Below are 20,939 nucleotides of genomic sequence, written 5' to 3' on the forward strand. Positions count from 1 at the left end.
ACAGGGGAGAATGGATTGCGTTTTTACCCTTTTTTGATGGATTAGGAGAAGGAAAGGGAGGATAATGGGAAGCATTGCAATAAATGAGAACGTCTTCAGGAATCATTCCCTAGGTAAAGATCGTTGCTTGTTCCTTGGCAGTGATGACAATGCCTCCTGTCTGGTTTTCTGACATGACTGGCAATAAATGGCCAAGGCAAGTACGGAGTAGTACTGGAGTCAATATCTGTCTGCAACTAGTTGTTGTAATCTGTATGTCTAATCAATCTTAAGTGTCTCTCCAGAAACACGCCTGTACGGGTTTGTGTGTGTGTGCCAGGAGCGCCGGCAGCACTGGAGGGCTGGGAGGCTGCGGGGTGTGAGGGGGGTGTGCAGGGGGACAGCGCCACCTGCCCTCCGGCCTGGGCAGCGCGCTTCGGCTGCGACCATCGACTGTAAAGCGTTTGCAGAGAAACGCACCTCCTTCAGCCTTAGCAAGACTGAGTCCTGGAAGTATTTTCTCAGGTTTTCGTTTCACTTTTTTGTTTATAGGAACATCATTTGCAGCGGGCTATCTCAGCACAACAAGTCTATGGAGAGAAGAGGGATAACATGGTTATACCGGTTCCGGAAGCAGAAAGTAATATTGCATACTATGAATCTATATATCCTGGAGAATTTAAAATGCCAAAGCAGCTGATTCACATACAGCGTAAGTAAAGTAACTCATTCATTGAAGTCTACATTGAGTCTGCTTTCTCCAGGCAGCAACTGACAGAATGAGAGGACAGAGTCTTAAGCTACACCAAGAGAAATACAGGTTGTATGTTGGAAAAAGTTTTTTATGGAAAGAGTGATAAAATACTGGAATGGTGTGGCCAGGGAGGTGGTGGAGTCACCATCCCTGGATGGGTTTAAAAAAAGATTGGATGTGGCACTTGGTGCCATGGGTTAGTTGGGTGTTAGGGCTGGGTTGGACTTGATGATCTTGAGGGTCTCTTCCAACCCTGTGATTCTGCGAGAATTTCATTTTGCTAGTAGTTAAGACATTATTCATAAATGTCTGTTGAGCTCCCATCAACACTGACATCTGAGAATTAATTTTTTCAGCATATTGCAAAATTCTACTTGCTAAAGAAGTACATTTAATTCTTCAGTAGTAACAGTTTGGAGGGAAATGGAGATTTGTTAGCAAGCACAGGCACAAATCTGCTTAAAGAGGAAAATACATAATGCATAGCTGAGAAACGGAATAACTGACTCTGAAGCAATACCAGGATAAAATGGCAGTAGAGTGGATTGGAAAGCCAACCAGAAATGACACTGGCAGTAGAAGTATTTGCCTATACGTGGTGCAAGTATTATACATCTAAAAGCAGATGGGGTTTGATATCACTGATGACTTGCAAATTTATTGTGGTTTTGGTTTTGTTGGAAGATAGCAGCTATTTGCTATGGATATGACCCTTCATGTGAGCACCACATTACTTCAGATAGCTTAGGAAAAAATAATGAAAAATGCAGTCTGCTGCAGAATACTGTTGTAAGGCGTAACGAGCAGAATTTAAAAAGTAGTATCTGTGCTGTGTAAACATATCTCATGTCTAAATAACTTTGGTTAAGTGCTACACTTCTATGTAATTTTGAGCCTCAGTAATGGCTTAAAATATTTGAATGGTAGAATAGTGTGGGTTGGAAGGGATCTTTAAAGGTCATCTAGGTCCAAGCTGCCTTCAATGAGGGGAGTTCAACTTAATCAAGTTACTCAGAGCCTGGTCCAACCTGACTGTGAATATTCCCAGGTATGGGCATCTACCAGTTTTCTGGGAAACCTGTTCTAGTGTTTCACCACCCTCATTGTAAAAAAGTTTTTCATTCTTCCATGCTTATATTAAGGTTATACTTTTCATTCTTATTTTCTGTATTTAGCTGTTCTAACAACTGGAATTGTGAATCATAAGCTGCAGTGTATTCTACCTACTTGTTTATTAAAAATAGATACATGTTTTCTTGTGTGCACATGGAAAGAAATTTGTGTCTCCTGTCATGCACAGCATTTTGAATGAGGCCTGAGAACTAGGGAATCACGTTTCAAATGCAGAGTGATGTGTTTTTGTAGGATACTGTGGAAAACAGTTGTTTGCATTCAGCAAGGCATTACTTGTATTTGAAGATGCTTTGCTACATAGGGTACATCATGTTGGGCCAGTGTAGTCTGACTCATCTACATCACAGAAATCATTGAGAATATTTTAAGATCATTATAATACAATCTGCACATGCTTTGCTAGGAGTACCTTTGAGTGTTTGGGCTGAAATCTGAACTGCTGATCATACAGTACATAAAACTTCAGAATGCTTGGCAGTTTTGAGGATTTTAATAAATTGAAAAATGTCTTAGTGAGGCAGCAAGCTGTTAGCTGGTTTGACCACTAATAAGTTTTCACTGGTTAACAAAACCACAACAAGTAGATGTCAATTTTTATGCCTAATTTTTAACAGGCTAATTTTTTTCAAGAAAAAAAACCTTGGTATTTACATCCATGTGAAGTAGCACTATTACAACATTCAGACAAATAATTTTGGCTTTCTCTTGAGAAATGTGTGTGCTCTGGACACTGTTAGAATAAAACATTTTTGTACTAAAACTAACTTTTAACTTTTCCTGTATCATTTAGCTTTTAGTTTGGATGCTGAGCAGCCAGATTATGACTTGGATTCAGAAGATGAGATCTTTGTGAATAAGTTGAAGAAAAGAATGGACATCTCTCCTTTGCAATTTGAGGAGATGATAGACAGACTAGAAAAGGGCAGCGGTCAGCAGGTACAATGGTGCTTTGAATAAAGAATTTTAAATATGTGCTCTATGTATTACTGTGTGAAAGTGACGTGCTGGGTTTTACATTTAGCCAGTCAGCCTGCAAGAGGCCAAGCTGTTGCTGAAGGAAGATGATGAATTGATCAGAGAAGTGTATGAGTACTGGATTAAAAAGAGGAAAAATTGTCGAGGTCCTTCACTTATCCCAGCAGTGAAGCAGGAAAAACGAGATGGTTCCAGCACAAATGACCCTTATGTTGCGTTTAGAAGACGAACAGAGAAGATGCAGACACGAAAAGTAAGTATAAAGGTGCCTCCCTCAGTGTTTTTCTCTTTTCCTTCTCCGTCTTTCAAAAAGGTGCTTTTGTAAGGAAACAATTTACAATGTACTACAACATAATAAAAAGTCGAATGTTCTCTTTTTAAGTTGTAAGGGTAAAAAGCATAAAATGGCTTTAGTCCCACTGTTAAATAAGTTTATATTTGTGTTTTCACTGAATTTACTGTTAAACCTACTTAGGGTGTTGGCAAGCTGTGTATCATTGATAACATACACATGCTTCTCTTTGGTTTAGCATGTGACTTGTCTTTTTATTTTAATACACCTGAATGTTTAGAACTTACTTCAGTTCAGATTATTTTAACTTAAATGATGTGGGGAAACACGGTTTTTTTGTATTTACAGAATCGAAAAAATGATGAAGCTTCTTATGAGAAGATGCTGAAGCTGCGTCGAGATCTGAGTCGTGCAGTAACCATCCTGGAGATGATAAAAAGGAGAGAAAAAAGCAAGAGAGAGTTGCTGCATTTAACACTGGAAATTATGGAAAAGAGGTAATGTTTATTGAAAAATTGCTGCAGAAAGCTTTGGAAACTACTTTATATTTGGATTGCTGCAAGTATTTGAACAGTAGGAGATTTTAAAAATAATTCCAGACTCTGATTCACGTTTAGAGTATGGCATATTCATAATTGCCTATGAAGGAAAAAGAAAACCTTAGGCAGTCGCCTATTATGGGAGGGTTATTGTCATACTAAGCTACATTGTTTTATTATGTGTATAGATACATACATTTGAATGTATCTACTCTGTATATTATACTGGAAGAGAGATCAGTTTTAGGCAAAGTCATTTGAAATTGTATGTTAAGTATGTAGATTAAGGAAATCCCAGCTATTTTTAGGGCCAGTTTCAATCATTACCACTCTTCTTGGACTTCATGATCTCTATTCTTTGCTAAAAAAAGTTGGTCTATTACCCTCTTGAGGAAAACAAGCATTTCATACAGTATTAAATGTGAGAGTCATCTCCAGCTAGTGATTCTTCTGCTATCGTGTTGATTATCTATGCTGTGGGCCAAATGCTCTGGCAAGTGTCACTTGCCCAGTTGACTGAGGATCATAGTTGCGGTGTGGAGGTGTCTTTTTGGTTGATACTTAGAATCTGAAGAGACTTTTCTAGCCTAAGTATTCATGTTTGAAAGCAAATGTTCCGAGTCAGTGCCTTAAAACTGCAGAACTGACTTTTTAGTCTGGGTTTTTAGGGAGACAGGCTGAACTGGCTCTGCCAGGGCACCTGTTTTAAGCCCTGAGCATTTTCAGCAGAAACAGAGGGGAGAGAAATCATGAAGATTTTTCCCAGTTGCTTTTTAAAGAAAATAAGCCATTGAATAGAGGAAAGACTCTAATACCTCCCTCAGAGTAGAGAACTGCACTTCAACTCAGCATATGTCACAGGACTTGAAATGTAGTGTTTCATGGATCTATTTATTGAAAATACTCTGTTCTCACAAAAGCAGGAGAATTCATGAATAAGGCATTCTGCTTCACTGTTTAAAACTTTCTGAGTGATAAATATGATAAATTCTTTAAATATTACTAGTCCCCAAGGAAGGGGGTTCATAACCCTATCATCTTCTCTCCTTTACAGTATTACCTTTTGAAGATGCTTTATCTGTCAGCATTATTCATTGCAATGAATTTTCTATGTTATTAGTCTCTTTCGCTGGAATAATACTTTTTGTACTTCTTGCTGATGTACAGGATATCCCTTTACCCCAAGTTGCAAGCATTCATTTATGTTCTTACTTTTGCCAGATGGATGTTGTATTCCAACAAAAAATTATTCTGATTTCAGGTATAATTTGGGTGACTACAGTGGAGAGATCATGTCTGAAGTCATGGCACAGCGGCAGCCACTTAAACCCACCTATGCTATTCCCATCATTCCTGTGACTAACAGCAGTTCTTTTAAACAGCAAGAAGCTATGGAACTGAAAGAATATAAAGTTAAAGTAAGTAATGTCAATAACCAAGTTACTGTTCATGCTGTAAAGTATACAAAATACACCATTTTAGGATTGGAGGAGGGTGGAAGATTTTTGGAACTGGCAATAGGGTAACAAAGCTGCAAGTGAAATAAAATGGATTTGTTCTGTTGAAGTTTCAAGGATAACAGATTACCAGCATTCCTCACGGCAGAAGTAAAGGAAGTACAGACAAATCACAGATAGAAGGACACATTCAATTGTGTTCTTATTTAGGAGGATGGAAACATTTTTCTTTACTACTGTCCATAAAGTTAGAATGTCCTGAACAAAACTGTATTTATTATCACTAGACATTGTACTAAGATAGAACTAAGGATGTGAACACCGTGTATTGTTCTAAGCTATGTAGTTAATTTAATATGAAGGATTGGGGGTTGTTTTGTTTTTAAAATATGATCCATTGATAATTCTCCCTCTGCTGTGTATCTTTGGTTTCATACTGAAGTAAAGTATTGAATATTTTTATGTGATTTAGACAGCTGACAAGTACTTTTCTCCCTGCAGGCTTTAATTTTGTGTCATACAAACCATAGCTACAGTGTGAACAGCTGATCATGATAAATAGGTCAGGTAACACAGGATAAATGCTGAGGTATAATTTGAATTTTAAACCAAGGCAACTTGTAACTGAAGGCTATCCAGAGGCTGTTCTAAATTTGACAGGGTGGCTTGAATCAGTGAATTCTTCCACTGGTAGTAAAGCATTGTCTTTGTGATTGCTGGTGTGTACTTGCTTATCAGTGATGTTGGATCAGTGCAGTGTCTCACAGCTTGGAAACTTTGGAAATACTCTTAAATTTGACTTTGCATAGTGTGGAGAAATGTGTTTAGTTTTTAGAGACCTTTGCAAGATTATAGGTATCTTTGAGAAGTCTATTTTTGCCTTCAGGGCGTTACTTAGTACTCTAGTGATACCCTGACACTGCATAAATGGCTATCAATTCAAAATGCTGGGAAATAAAAAGGGTGCCTCATGGAGATGATGATACATATTTTGGTCTCCTGCAAAGTAGCACTGTTACCTTAACTGCTAGTGAGTTACCTAGCACATATTGAGCGAACAGTGCTTGATTCCACGTTGTCTGTTCAGTGTTTCAGTTATTGGAAATGAAATAGAGACACTCTGAAATGACTGCACGTTTTACTGTGAACGTGGTAGAGATAAGTTCATGTCGTTAGCTTGCTTACATGGGAGTTTAAATAAACTCCTGTTTTAATGTAATTTTCTTCTGTTTGTAATTTTACACTGCTTTTGTTTTCCTTGCAGCAAGATAAACCTGATGTTATTAGACCCAAAAGAAAGTATGAGAAGAAGCCAAAAGTCTTACCTTTGTCTGCTGCTGCTACTCCTCAACAGACAAGTCCTGCTGCACTGCCAGTCTTTAATGCTAAAGATTTGAATCAGTATGATTTTCCTAGCTCAGATGATGAACCTCTTTCCCAGGTAGGACCTCTAGTGTTTGGTGCTGCACTTTGGGAAAAAGCAGAAGTGAAACTCAGGAAACTTTTAATGCCTCTCCTCATACACTACTCCATCTCCTTTTTGAAGGTTTTGTCTGGTTCTTCGGAGGCTGAGGAAGAAAATGATCCTGATGGTCTTTTTGCCTTCCGTAGGAAAGCAGGCTGTCAGTACTATGCTGTAAGTAGAATTTCCTTGTGCATTGTAAGACTAAGTGTCCTTGTGTGAAAACATCCTGTGTTTAACTGTTTAAAATTATTTTAAGCCTCATTTAGACCAACCTGGCAACTGGCCATGGAGTAGCCCTAAGGAGGGAAGATTAGGAGATGTGCGTTACAGATACTGCTTAACCACCCTCACTGTACCCCAGAGGTGTATTGGGTTTGCACGAAGGCGGGTTGGCCGTGGTGGAAGGTAAGTGCTGTGTAATTGTTGCTGTTTTTAAAAACAAAATTAAATCAGTAAGATGCAAAAATAATGAAGTCTAAAAAAAAAAAGAAACCAAAAAATAAAAATGAAAAAATAAAATATTGAGACATCACAGGGAGATTAGCTGGCTAATGTCTCCGTTTTTGTTTTGCAATAGTGGAAGCTGTTTTAGTAATGTTTTCTTAAATAGTCCTAGGAGTGTTTTATTGCTTTTGTTTTTTGACATGTTTTTTGACATATATACCTTCAGTTGATTGGTTTGTTTTTAAATTACTTACTAGCTATCCTCAAATAATAGCATTTCAAGATAGCAAAAATCAGATTTTGCAAAAATGCTTTTCAGAGTTTAGGCAGTATTTGGTGATATTGGGAAAGATGCTTATAAATGATAATGACTTTAATTTCAAACATTGTGAAAAATATAAAATAATTCTTAAAATACCTGAAATAAGTAATCTTTACTGAAAACAATTTATAAATGGTTGAGCATATAAGTATGTGATGTCTTTGAGAAAATACATTTGTATGAAATTTCTATTAAAAGGAAGGGTGTGGATTGCCTTTCAGATTTATACTTAGTGCCTCTTCACATATTAGTAAGCCAGCTTGGCCAATCAGCAAAGTTGCAGTGAGATCTGATGGCTCTTACTGGGGTATTTGCAAGGGCATTTGGAAGTTAATGTGTGGCAGTCCTACTGCTTCGGGATGGTTGTAGGTATAGTCAGTATATATAGGAGTAAGGCTTTGGAAATGAAGTTACTTTGGGAGGCTGTATGAATCACTTTTTACCTAAGCAGTGCTATTCTCTAGGTCTTTGTTTCATTCCAATTCTGTGTTGTTGAGTGTCTTTAATATATATGTGATGTTGTACCTCAGCTCTTCTTCAGACAACAGAAGCTAGAATATACCTAAATGTAGTACTTACTGTGAAATACTAGTCATGCATCATGTCAGGAGTGTGTGTTGGCTTGTTCTAGAACACTTTCTTGTAGCTTTTTTTAATCCCTTTGTCATCCACAAGCACACATATCAAACTGATGACTTTCTTGGTGTTTTCTTGCCACTGATTAATTGTGTGTTGTTCTCCTGGTTTCAGGGTGCTACTAGACAGAGCGCATTCGGACTATGATAATGCATTTCATCATCTGGATTTGGAAGGGTTTTCCTCATCACAACACTCTTCAATCAGTCAATTTGCCAATACCTCAGAAACAAATACCTCGGACAAATCTTTCTCAAAAGACCTCAGTCAGATACTAGTCAATATCAAATCATGTAGATGGCGGCATTTTAGGCCTCGGACACCATCCCTACATGACAGTGACAATGATGAACTCTCCTGTAGGAAATTATACAGGGGTTTAAATCGAACAGGCACAGCACAACCCGGGACCCAGACATGCAGTACCTCTATACAAAGTAAAAGTAGCAGTGGTTCAGCACATATTGGTATGTTTATTTTAACAAACTTGCTTCTAGAAGTTCTAAACTTATGTCAGAAAATTCAGAATATCATTAGGTCATCCATATTTGACATTGTGGTCTATTGTGATGGTAACAGCTCATCTCCATGTGTATCTTTTTTTGCTGTGTTCAATTTATTCACATTTATTGCTAACAGTAGTGCACTGCATCTGAGATTTATACAAATGCTACAGTGTAAGTAATTACAATTTTAGAAATATAAAGTTGAAAAAAACAGTATTGTGTAGGGTTTGAGTTGACTGAATAGTTGGATTTTTTGAAATTAAAAATACGAAATGTTGATATAAATATTATGTACCAAATTTTTTTGAGTGCAAGATGTGGCAGTGATGGGAAATGTTTAGGTAGAATGCTGGCATTTTAAAATCCCAGCATGCTATGAATTCTTACTTGAACTTAAATGAACTTAAATGCCATTTCCCAACCAAGAAGTACCCAGCCCACCCTCACTGATGCATCTGCTTATACTTAGCAAAACTCTTGGACTAATCACCTCTACATCTTGTCAGCAAGTGGCAGATTACATCTTATGGAAAACCTAATTACAGATTTGAGTATCTGACACTGAAAAAATGTGATGTGGTAGTGGTTTTTAATTGGAACACTATTGGATAGCGTCAGTCATGCTTCTTCTCACTGGAAGACTGGTATTTATATGGTTAGAATGGAACTTACTGATTCATCAAAATTCATGAGTTATTTACTGTAAATGTCATCTTTTTATAGAAGGTTAAAGTGATGTAATTTTTATAAAAATTCAAACCTTAGAAGTTCACTATGGTTTTGCAAGAAGTCTTTAGAATTATATTTTCCTTGCCATTTTGAATTATGGCTTTGGAAATCAATCAGAAAACCTGGATAACGTAGGAATGCAGTGAGCAGAGATGCACATAGCTAATAAACTAAGCAAGTTGTGGGTTGTTTTGGTGATTTGCTTTAAAGACTTACGCTGGTATCACATAACTTCAGTCTTCTGTTTGCCACTATATTATGTGCTTTCCCTTTTTCATCATGTTTTGAGGATTTTTCCTGAAAATGTAGAGTTAGTGAGCACCTTTGTTTGCTGCTTTATTTCATGCTTCCTCTTGATGCTTTCCTAGAGTAGGTCGTTGCCCCCATGCCTCTTACTTTTTACATGATTCTTCTTGCTCAAAATGTACTAGGACTAAAACTGATGGTTCTTCTGGTTTGTGATCTCAAGTGTGGCTTTTGGTGTTTAAATTCTGCTCTTTCACTGGTTTGAATCAGTAAACCTAGTCCAGAACCGAACAAGGGCATTCCCTGCCTGGTGGCCAGGCTGAACTGTGTGATAAATGGTAGCCAGATGACAAGTGTGAAAACAAAACTAATGTGTGTTGAATGGACTGTAAATACACTACAAAATATTAGTGGTCAGTGCTTTACATTTGAAAATCACATAGACTTGAAAAATTGGCGGATGGAGTTTAAAGCTCGTGTCTGTGTGTGTGTCTGTATAAATACACACACATCCTTTTAGAGTGCTTTTTCCCTGAAATAGATGGTAAGGATATTTATCTACATAATTATTTGTGTTGCTGAGTCCCATAGAAGGTTTCAATTGCATGGTTGTGTATTGAAGCCTGTGGGAAAGTAATACGTACCAGTGTAAGTACCTGGTATATATATTGCATTCATTTGTGCTTGGAATTGTGGAGGTGATATAGTATCTGTAAAAAATACTTAAATATTCCAAGCTTTTAAAAAAAAAAAAAAAGTGGAATTTAGTTTCATAATTTTGCTAGACTTTGATACAGAAATTAAATGCTCGATAAAAAAAATATTGCTGTCTGAATTCATAGATATACTTTAAATGGGTTACCAGAGGTTTTGGGTAGTCACTTGTTATTAACATAACCAGGTAGATTGTATCCATATAATTATTTATGATCTTAATTGTGGTTCTTGTGGTATTGGAGTGTATATGAGCCTGTATGTATGTGATGTGCTGCTGATCACCTGTTCAGGTGTAGGTGTTTGTAAGGAGCACAGTCTGCTCCATCTCAGTACCAGTGTGGTTTTCGTGGGGGTTTTTTTCCGTATTCTAAAAGGGTGCTGTGAGATAGGTTGCCTGTACAGATCACGGGGTGTTTGTGTGTCTGGGCTATGAGTCTGACTTCTTCAAAGGTACCTGTCAGTGGGGGCTGCAGCTGCTGGCTGCTGAGTTCTGTCTTTGTTCTTTCTGTAGCAAATATTGTAAAGAACCTCAGGTATCTTAACAGCAGTACTGACGTTTTTGTAGTAGTGACTATTGCCACTTAACAACCCTGTATGGATTCCCTCTTCCTTTTTTCTTAGTTGTTTTTGAAGCTGGGGGTTTGTTGTAGGTGCGGATATTTTTGGTTTGTTTCTTATTCCCTTTTAGGTTTTTGAAGTGGCAATTGGTCTTTTGTCAGAAAACATGTTAATAATACATCTGTATTTAAGTCATATTATCCTTTCGCTGCTACTGTGAATTGTGGTCAAACCATATTTTTATTTTAAGGTGCTCATCCTGGCATTCTGCACTAACCAGCAGAGGTGGTCATGTTGCCATGTTTATTGTGTGCCATCGCATGAGATTCTTTTTTTCCCTACTAAGAAAGTCATGAGCTTTTTCTGTCTTGCATGATGCAGACAGACAAGCTGCTGACATGGAACAACTGCTGTGGAAAATGCTTTTGTCAGGTCTGTTACATATGGCCAGCAGGACCAGGAAGCTAAGATGGTATCTCAGGCCTTCTGTTAATGAGAGGATATGTTACAAAAGCTGTGCTGTAACACACCATTCTCAGGCTGCAGGGAGCATTGATTTTCATCCTGAAGATCAGAGAGAGGTTTCCCTAGAGCTGGGCATTTTATAAACATTTTGAAGTGCCTTTAATCCTGAAGAAATGCGATTTAGTCTGATTCTGGCTTTCAGAGTGCTCAGTATTAAAGATCTGTGGAAGTTGTTGCACTGAGATTTGTTAACTGAGACGGAGTGTCTTAAAATCCCTTACAAGTTACCTGAACACTTGTGGTGTGCTGAAGGCTAGACTTCGGCAGCAGGATCAAGTGGCCAAGTAGCATCACTTGTGTAGAGGGTTGTTCCTTCTGATCTTACTGTAGAATTATGAAAAGTATCCTTTGCCCTCTTGCAGGAAGAGCTGATTAAACGATCTTAACACATGTAATTCAGAACACCACTAAAAAGAAGGCAAGAACATCAAAACATTATTTTTGTGGAGAATTAAACTTTTTCAACAGCAGAATTACTTCAGTAAAGGAGCCTGTATTGCTGGCAATGTCAGGTTTTCAGACATAATCTTCAGAGATAAAGTGTTGGAGTGTACAGTAGGCATGAGTATTGAGCTGGAGTGTTTGTGTCCCGTTTGATTTGGTTGATTTGATTCTCCCAGGAAATAGCAGTCTTTGACCTGCATCACTTTAGATACTGTGCTCTCTGCTGGAGATTTGCTATTAAATGTGTTGCATTCACATTTTTGAATGCTTGGATCTCATAAACAAAATTAGAGACACTAAAAGCTGCACACAAACGTTGTTACATTTCAGGCTTGTGTTTAGGCAGCAGAGCAGACATACCTATCACTAGTAAAATATTGGAGCACTGATTCCCCTCTACTAAGAGCAGGCAACAGTCTTGCATTCTGTTCCTTTCTGCCTTCCTCACCCAGAAGCTGGATCACTTCAGAAACGGTCTCTAAAAGCTGGCAGGGCTAAAGAAGCTGGCAGTTAACTGGAGCCTGCCCAACTGGGTTGAGAAATCACTTTGAGAAGAAGCCTTACTGAAAATTGCTTGATTTTGTGTTTTGAGGTTGTAGACATTACTATATATGAAAAGCTGTGGGTATGTAGAATATCGTCAAATACCTTGCCTTTTCTTGTAAACTAGACATTTTAGGTGATGTGATGCAAATTGTGCATTGCTATTCAGTAACTTCTGTGGTGAGAATTCCATAGAAATAACATTTTCCCCAGTAAACTTGCATGCTTTTTTTTGGATTGCTTAATCTATTTTTTAAAAGCAGTTTTGCATGTTTGGGGATCTAGCTGAGTAGTGATCTGTGCTTCCATTTCCCAAATATGTCATGTTGGTTGATGGATCTGTATTTGTTCAGCCTGGAGAAGAGAAGGCTTTGAGGTGGCCTAGTTGGGACCTTCCAGTATCTAAAATGAGCCTACAAGAAAGATGGAGAGGGACTTTTTTGTAAGAGCATGTAGTGACAGGACAAGGGGAAATTGATTCAAACTGAAAGAGAGTAGGTTTAGATTAGAAGAAATTCTTAGAAGGAAATTGTTTACTGTGATGATAGTGAGGCACTAAAACAGGTTGCCCAGAGAAGTTGTGGAGGCTCCATCCTTGGAAGGCCAGGTTGGATGGGGCTTTGAACATGCTCTAGGGCAAGGTGTCCTTCCCCATGGCAGAGTGTTTGGAACTAGGTGATCTTTAAAGGTCCCTTCCAATCCAAACCACTCTGTGATTCTGTATGTTTTTCATGTTGTCATTGAGGTATTAATACCGGATGCCAGATTTTAGACAACCTTTTCTCAGAAAGAAACAGAAGGGAACTCCTCAATCCTTGTGGCAATTCCTTGTAGCAATGTAGAAGGACTTGTCCATGGCTTTCATGCCATCACTGGGTGTGTTTAGATGTTTTTATTTAACTCTTGTATCTGTATTCTCAACACTGCTGTGTTGCTGTTTTCCCTTTTTTGAAATGCTGAACTTGGTGATAAAAAATACTGACATCTGTAATGGCCACTTCCAATTATAATTGGAATTAATAGTCTTGGCCCATGTGTGGCTGAGTTGTTGAGATCCTAGTTGAGAAGCAATGGCCTCGAGAGTAACAGATGTTTATAGCCCATCCTAAACTTAGTTGAAGGAGGAAATATTAAAAGGAAAAGCTTCTTTCATCTGGGAAATGTGACTGTGGAAGGAGGAAGAGTCAGTACTTTTTGAAACACTTGAGTACTTCCAGAAAATTCAAGACTTTGTAGTCTTACTCAACTGAATGAGAAAATCTAGTAAAACTTTGTTCCAAAGTGGACCATCTCTGGGCTTCTGGAACTGTTACACTTTGCATCCCATGCAGGGATGGTCACATTTGTAACTGCACAGTAAACTGTGTCTACCCTAACTGGCATGTGACATTTTGATGGAAACTAATGCAAATGAAAGTTCATAGGGAGTTTTCTAGCTTTCATTCAATGGCTAGTAAAAAATCCTTATTAATTATGTTCTGTCTGTCATCTGCTACCAAGTAAGGAGTGCATATATAGACCTTATATCTAGTTTATAATCTCTGCAGTTCTGATATTAGGAGTTTTCACACTTAAGTTCTGTTGGGCTGAAATAAAATGCGGTTGTAGTAATAATCAAAGGCATAATGATTCATGTTCTCATAGTGTGTAATAATGCCATGTTTAAGTAAAATCAATCTTGAACTTCTTTTCAGAAAGTGAAACATCTTTGGGCCTGGTGCATCAAATACTAAATCACACTGATGGCTCTAAGTCTCTCCAATCTCCTGAATTCACTGGTGAGAACTTGCTATACAATAGAAAATCTTTTAACCAGGCAGTGTAAGCCAGATGACATCTCTCATAAGATAGACTTAAAAATGTGATGGTCTGGATTACTTAGCATTGTGATTAATGTTTGCTTTGCATGCACTTTGGCATTAGTAACCACTAACTGTTGTCTTATACAGCAGGGATGTGATGCTCTCATGTATTTCCCTTAAGGAGACATTGTAACATGATATAACATCTTTCACACACTTTAGCAGTTCTGTAGTTTATTGAATTTCTGAAGAAGTTTGTAAGCTTTAGTTAGGTGAACTTTCTTTAATTACCTGATCAAAACTGCCTTTTTAATGGTTATCACCTCCACTGGAAGGATCACAGAATCTAATATTCCATAAATGAGTTAGAGAAGTTCTTTGAACATAATGTAGTCTTAATGTTTCAGTTCTCCCACTGAAATAGCATTTCTGCCCTTGAGAACAGATACTAAACTTCTTATGAAACAGCTTTTAAGCTACTGTAATTCAAGTATCCAATTCTTAAGATGTTTAACAGAACCGAAACACATGTCAAAAGGTTTAATTGTGCTGTTTGAGCCTCTTCATATTACAATTTTTTAAAGCTTTAATAAAAGGAAAAAAGCTTACCTAGCTTAGGTCATTGTGTTCACTCCAGAAGGCTTGCTCAGTTTGCCTGGCAAACCTAGTGGGCATCTTCAGTTCTGGAAATGGAAAGGAATGCCAATAGAGGGACCAGGAGCTTACACGTGGTTTTTCTGCTTTCTGGGGTGTGCTTCCTCGCTTTTTTAGGAAACCAGTTATTGTTGTCAACTTAAAAAAAGTCTGTATTTTCCTGCTTGAGGGAAGCAGAGTAACAAGGGAGTCACCTCACAGTAGAATTTGCAGCAGTAGTTGGGAGGGGAAGCTGTGGCTGTTTTATCATACAAAGACCCATCTGTTCATACAGATTGCACTACCAGCCCCCCCACAGACACTCACTCATCGCTGGTTTTGGCCACTTCTGGGAAGGACTTGAGTTTTCAGAGAAGCTAAGTGTCAGCTATGGCATTGTAAGGCTAGTACATGTTAAATGCTGTGGTACAATCAGTGACCACTGTAGAATATTTATATTGCAGTACCAAACCACTGCAAACTATAGATCTTTGAAAAGCCCATTGACAATATCACTGTTACTCTGTGCTCCAAAAAGCAATACTTGCTGAGTATCACCATCCCATAGAATTTGGTTGATACATAAACAGAATCATGCAATTGAAAAATTATATTCAGTGGCTTAGTTCAAGCACAAAACAGATATGTAATTACCCAAAGAGTACAAATACTCATATAAGTGATGGTAGGAAAACACATTCATAGTGCAGTATGCAGTAGCTCAGTTCTTAATAAAACAAGATTTGTAGCTGTCACTAAGGAGATACTGAGCAGTCATTTATCCTGTCAGTCAGTATCAGTAATGTACAGGGTTTTGTTCATGGTATTCATAGCTGAAAACTCCTGAAGTTTTTTCTTCTACCTTCTATTCATTCCTTTTTGCAGTCCGTAAACCAGTAAACATTTCCTTGCTGCCGAAGTACAGCACCAGTGCAGTTGCAGAATATTTGTGTGTGTGTTATCCCAAGCAGTTAAATGAACAGAATAGCAGCATAACATCATGTACTGACTTCAAATCTGAAGGTTGTCTCAACTGAAATGTTACCACTTGATACAGTGTGCTGCAAACAAACAAGAAGTGTTTGTGTAGCCAAGTCTTGGTAAAGAGCTGTCCATCTTCTGATAACCATATTGAGATATGAACAATTTCAGGCAGAGTTGTGCTTAAAAGTTCCTCATTTTTAAGGTTACAAAAGGAGTTAGGCTACATTAACTTGAGTCAAGTGACTTGCATAAATTACTGAAGGTGTCTTGGAATGTATGTAGGGGTTTTGTGGCAAAATGCAGCTGTTAGTTGTAAAAGACAGCTGAAATGGTGATATTCTTATTTATTGTGTATTAGTAGTGGTGGTAGGGACTTGCCCCTTTACCCATCACTGTGTAGTGATTCTGTGTAGTAAATGAAACTGGGTGTTCTGATAACTGTTCAATTTGGTAAATCCTGTACTATTAAATAGTCATTACTGTGTGTTGGAACCATGACCACTGAGATCTGAGCATGCTGTTTGAGAAGAGTCTGTAAACACTGCATCTTTCTTTGGGGCTGCTGGAGCAGGGACCTGTCTTAAAATCTTGTATGTCATCTTTAACTATTGAATGTTATATTTAGTCCCTTTTTTAAACTTCAAGGTGTTGTTTGGCTTTCTGTTGCTTTACTAATGTTATTTAAAGCCTTGAAGGTCTCCAGTAATGTCAGGAATCTGTAGTAGTAGTAACTAAAAGTAGTAACTTTTTGAAGTGTTGTGTAGCAGTACTCTCCTGAGTACTTACCAGAAGTGTGATTACTGATTGAAGTGTTCAGTAAAGGTCTGGGCTTGCTACTTGCATGCTTATATTTTTCCAGGCAGATAAAGAGCAGTGTATGACAAAAAGAGAGTGATGTTCATTTTTCCTCCTTCTTCTACCTGTACCATTTTTCTTTCGACACACATGAAAGGTTTTCAGCTGTGTCCTTTCTCTTTTTATAACAAAAGTGAGAAGAGGGAATAAAATTTTTGGAAGAAGGTTTTTAGGGACACTCACTGCTGTTTTTTTAGATGAACTCATGTTAGGTGCTGAGTTTGGCACCCATCCAGTTGTATCAATGCTACGTTGCGGGCAAGCAGAAAGTATTCTCTGCAAGCCACATTAATAGCAGCTATGTTTTTATGCAGCAACATATTCTGTTTGAATTGATTCTTTTTTAAAAAGACAGCTGAACTTAGACTTGTTCTTTGAGAAGTTCAGGATTGTACCTGTAGATGTAGAGGCACAGTCAGTACACCTGTGACTTCACTGTGCTGAGCATATATGTGATTTCCCCAATTCCAGTCACAGTTCGGTGCCACAAGAAATGAGTATGTAAGGTTGAATAGGTGAAAGTACTTTCATGTAAAGTACATACAAATGGGTTTTTACATGCATATTAATGTCAATTTTAAGAAGCAATTTATATCACAATCAGTATGCTTATTTTTTCAACTGAAATGTAATGTAGACTGTAGTCTGAGAGCATGAAGGGGAGAAACCCAGTTGGTAGTGTTAACAAAATATATAATAGCTTTCAAGAGAAGAGGAATAAAGTAATGCTGTCCTAGTTTGCAGGTCTTCAGAAGAAATTTTGGTTTTGATAGTTCACAGTAATAGTAATAGTAAACACTTCAGTGTAGTGTTTCTTTAGCATGGAGAGGGAAGACCTGGCTTATGTAATGGTGATCTATAATCTGTTCTGGTGCATTAGCATCTCTGTCTGTGGAGTGGAAAAGAATATCAGTCAGATTATTTTAGGTGGCTATAGCTTGCAGCAGCCCTTTCTGAGCAGTATTGCCTTTCTAACCTGCTTGCAGCTGATTCAGAATTTCACAGTAAACCCCTGACAGTGTTGTAAATAGTATTTTGACATGTCTGTTAGACTTCTAATAAGGGAAGCAGCAAAAAGATTGCTGAGTGTTAAGCTAAATAGAAAGAAATGGAAAATTGTTGTTCTTGAGTGTATTTTCCAGGTACTATTTTTAAGTGGAGGAGGAGCAGTTGGAATATAGATGAGGTGGTAGAGAGATTCTTCTGTCACTTGTTTCCTTTGACAGCTGTACAGCTTTCCAGAGTAGAGAGAGGCATATGGCTCTAGGTGCCCCAGGCTGCTTAAAGAGAAATGATCTGATGTACAATTTCAAAAATACAGCTTTTCTAAATGTCACCCCTGGAAAGAAGAGAGAGTGCTTCCAGCCATTTTTTAGCATAGTCTTTCCAAAACAAACACAGCTCATCTCCATAAGCTTCATTTGCTGCTGTTGCAAAAGAAAGCAGTATTTTGGAGGTGGTTAAACCAACACAGGTGACTGTGTTTACCTCAGCTCTGTTTAATAGCTAGAATCTTAAATATACTTAGGACTTTAAAACTGAAATTAACTAATTTCACTTAAATAGGCACAAGTAAGGTGATTATGATGGTGGAAGTTTTAATCATAGTCAAAGATGGGGGTACAACATATCCATTTTTACCCTGTTCTTGTCATTCTGTCTGTTTTTTATCACTTAAGTATCACCACGTAAGCAATCTATTCCTAAGCAATATATTTACATGCTATACTACAGCATACTATAAAACTTGTTCACAGAATTTACTGAGTTGGAAGGGACCCATCACATCAGCCTCATCTAGTCCAACTCCTATCCCTGCACAGGACACCTGACAAATCATACCATAAATAAATAAATGGAGCCTTCAATGTCATTGGCACTGTGTTGGCTAAATGTATGTTGATATTAAATTTTAGGGTTTGAAAAAACAATAAATTATATATCTCTCAGCACTAGGACAGTATATCTATTTTCCTCCCTCTTTACTGCTGCTCAGCTTTCTACCTGTTAATCTTTGTTTGCTAAAGCTTTCTTGCTCTAACTTGTGTTGGATGGCAGCTTAAATAAAATTTACAACTCTTAGATTTTTTATTTTTTTTTCGTATGAAACAGTCATACCTCCCTTGGGTATTTGATCAGTGAATTCTAGTTTGTTTGGTTTGGGGTTTTTTTTAGTAGGGATGTTTGAGTGTTGTTACTACTTTTAAGCTATTCTCCTAGGAATAATTTTAAAATATTGCAATGATACTTAACTGTTATTTAAGAAGTATTCAGAAGTAAATTTTGTTTCTTATGGCAATATAAATAAGTGCTACATCCTTACTTGCTCAAAAGATGTTACTTATGAAAAAAGGTAATGTGAATGTAACAGCTGATTAAATTTTGTAGCTTCAAGTGTTCAAATAGAAAAGTGCTGGTAATGATTTCAGTGCAATTTCTGATACGTAGTAGAAGTAGTTTGTATAATTTTTGAACTCAAAAAAAAACCACAAATACACCAGGAAAATGCATGTTCAGCAGTGTTTCCAAATACTGCAGCCATTTATACTGACTTGTTATTCAGGTTTATACATGAGGTATAATTGGTCTTTAGAATCCTGTTGTATCCAGAAGCAGAACATTATTATGGTTTTGATACAAATGTGTTTTCTTCAGGCAAGCAACCCTTGATAAGTAGATTAACAAAAGATTCTTTAAAATTTCAGTTTGTGAACAGGATTTAAGTTGATTTGTTGTCAAGCACTAGTGAACTTCCTCAAAAGCATGACTTCCAGTGTATTCTTGAAGTATGAATACTATTTACAGCACACGTTTGGGAACATTTGTACAATCTGAATATAAAATTGAAGGAAAATCTGAAAGGTGTGTCCTTTGCAAAGGCATTCACACTCCAACCTTGACTCAGTTTGTAAATTGAAAACTGAGACTTCGTTTTGTTTTGGAAAAGTAACTAAAAGTAAACTAAAACAAAAAAACACTTGCACTGAATTTAGTCAATGAAAAAGTGATTCTGCTGCGCAGGGCATCCCCTTGTCAATCTCTGTGAATAATGCTTTGTCAGTTTTATACTGGTGGGTTAGATTCTGCCTGACTTGTGATGCACAGACTACTGAGTCATCTTCAAAGATTTTAGAGAGAAGGAAATAGCTCTGTGAAATTTGGTATTGACGGAGTTACTTGTGCGTGTGTAGTTACAAACAAGAAAGCTACCGTACAGCAATAGCCTGCACAGTTGTGAGCAAGCCCAACTTCATGTTTCCAGTTGAAACATAAATCTTAGTTGTAGGCCCTTGCTACCTTCAGAATGCTGTCAGTGAGCAGCGCATTGCAGTTGCCAAGTTTGGCATATAAACCTATTTCACTAATAATGCAGATACTGTAGTTTCACAAGGTGAAAACAGTGATGCCATTCCTACCTAATCATTCTTTTTAATCTGTTTTTAATTTAAAGAGTTTTTGGTGGGATTGATTGCATTTTGGTTCCTTTCTCCCCCTCTCTTTTTAGCATCTTGAGCTAAATTAGGTTAAAGCCTACATACTAAACAAACAAAAAGAGTTTGTGTCATTTGGATAAAAATTTCAAGGAGAATGTCAGCCCTTTTGACATAAAGGTGCGTTAAGGCTCTTAGGAACTTGCTGTGATAGTTTTTTTGGGGGGTGTTTAGGTTTATAAAGTAGATGTGTTTATATACACAACTCCTACATATTTTGATATAGTATTTTCTCGTTTTGTATTTTGTTCAGCATTTACAGCCGAACAATACCAGCAACATCAGCAGCAACTGGCACTAATGCAGAAACAGCAGCTTGCACAAATTCATCAACAGCAAGCAAATAGTAATTCCTCTGCCAACACATCACAGGTGAGGGATTTGTCTGTGCTATGATTTATCCCTCATTGTTTCCCACCAGGGTTCATCTCTAATTGTCAACTGTTGCCATAGAACCTTGAAACTAACCAACAGGAAAGTGGCTTTCGCCTGAATCTACATCATAGCCATTCTGTAAAGTGTTTAGAAGGGACACTGCAGGTGAGTGTGGCAGGCGTTGCCTCTGCTCCCTCTTAAAAAAAAAAAAAAAAAAAAAAAAAAAAAAAAAAAAAAAAAAAAGGGTCAGTCAGTGAAATTTTCAAAGCCTTAGAAATATGAATTGCAGAAATCTCCAGCCATGTCATCATTATCCTCTTGTCAGTGGGGGATTTTCAGAGCAGAATTTTAGTTAATTAAAGCTAACTCATACATATGTCCTCCATACAGCTGTGAAAGTGTCTAATATTCATAAATGTCCAGGGAGATTAGATTACAGTGGTGACAGACACATGAAAAGGTTCAGAAGTTGTTTGAAATCTGAACCTCCAAGTCTCTCTTGGTTTGGAGTTCCAGGAAAACAGGTTGACCTGT

At 37.5% G+C, this 20,939-nt stretch overlaps 1 protein-coding gene and 1 long non-coding RNA gene across 8 annotated transcripts in view; both read left to right on the forward strand.

The window, feature by feature from the left end:
• Window positions 1-20,939, forward strand: part of EPC1 (enhancer of polycomb homolog 1) — a 64,669-nt gene that overhangs the window by 40,696 nt on the left and 3,034 nt on the right. For 2 of the 7 annotated variants that reach the window (XM_066315328.1, XM_066315297.1), the window contains 12 exons: window positions 532-691; window positions 2,658-2,803; window positions 2,889-3,095; window positions 3,483-3,631; window positions 4,935-5,091; window positions 6,395-6,571; window positions 6,677-6,766; window positions 6,852-7,000; window positions 8,112-8,464; window positions 13,960-14,043; window positions 20,284-20,402; window positions 20,484-20,570. In XM_066315328.1, the coding sequence (XP_066171425.1) occupies window positions 592-691; window positions 2,658-2,803; window positions 2,889-3,095; window positions 3,483-3,631; window positions 4,935-5,091; window positions 6,395-6,571; window positions 6,677-6,766; window positions 6,852-7,000; window positions 8,112-8,464; window positions 13,960-14,043; window positions 20,284-20,402; window positions 20,484-20,570 (1,818 nt within the window). In that variant the 5' untranslated portion in view covers window positions 532-591. Of the gene's footprint in view, window positions 1-531; window positions 692-2,657; window positions 2,804-2,888; window positions 3,096-3,482; window positions 3,632-4,934; window positions 5,092-6,394; window positions 6,572-6,676; window positions 6,767-6,851; window positions 7,001-8,111; window positions 8,465-13,959; window positions 14,044-20,283; window positions 20,403-20,451; window positions 20,571-20,939 lie in introns of all 7 variants that reach the window. The other 5 variants (XR_010743218.1, XM_066315312.1, XM_066315305.1 and 2 more) reach the window with 5 other exon arrangements.
• LOC136359075 (uncharacterized) lies at window positions 8,471-9,447 on the forward strand. Its single transcript, XR_010743221.1, has 2 exons — window positions 8,471-8,777; window positions 8,813-9,447. It is a non-coding gene; the product is annotated as an uncharacterized lncRNA (long non-coding RNA).

The sequence above is a fragment of the Sylvia atricapilla genome, chromosome 1, assembly GCF_009819655.1.
Source record: "Sylvia atricapilla isolate bSylAtr1 chromosome 1, bSylAtr1.pri, whole genome shotgun sequence".
NCBI classification, from domain to species: domain Eukaryota; kingdom Metazoa; phylum Chordata; class Aves; order Passeriformes; family Sylviidae; genus Sylvia; species Sylvia atricapilla.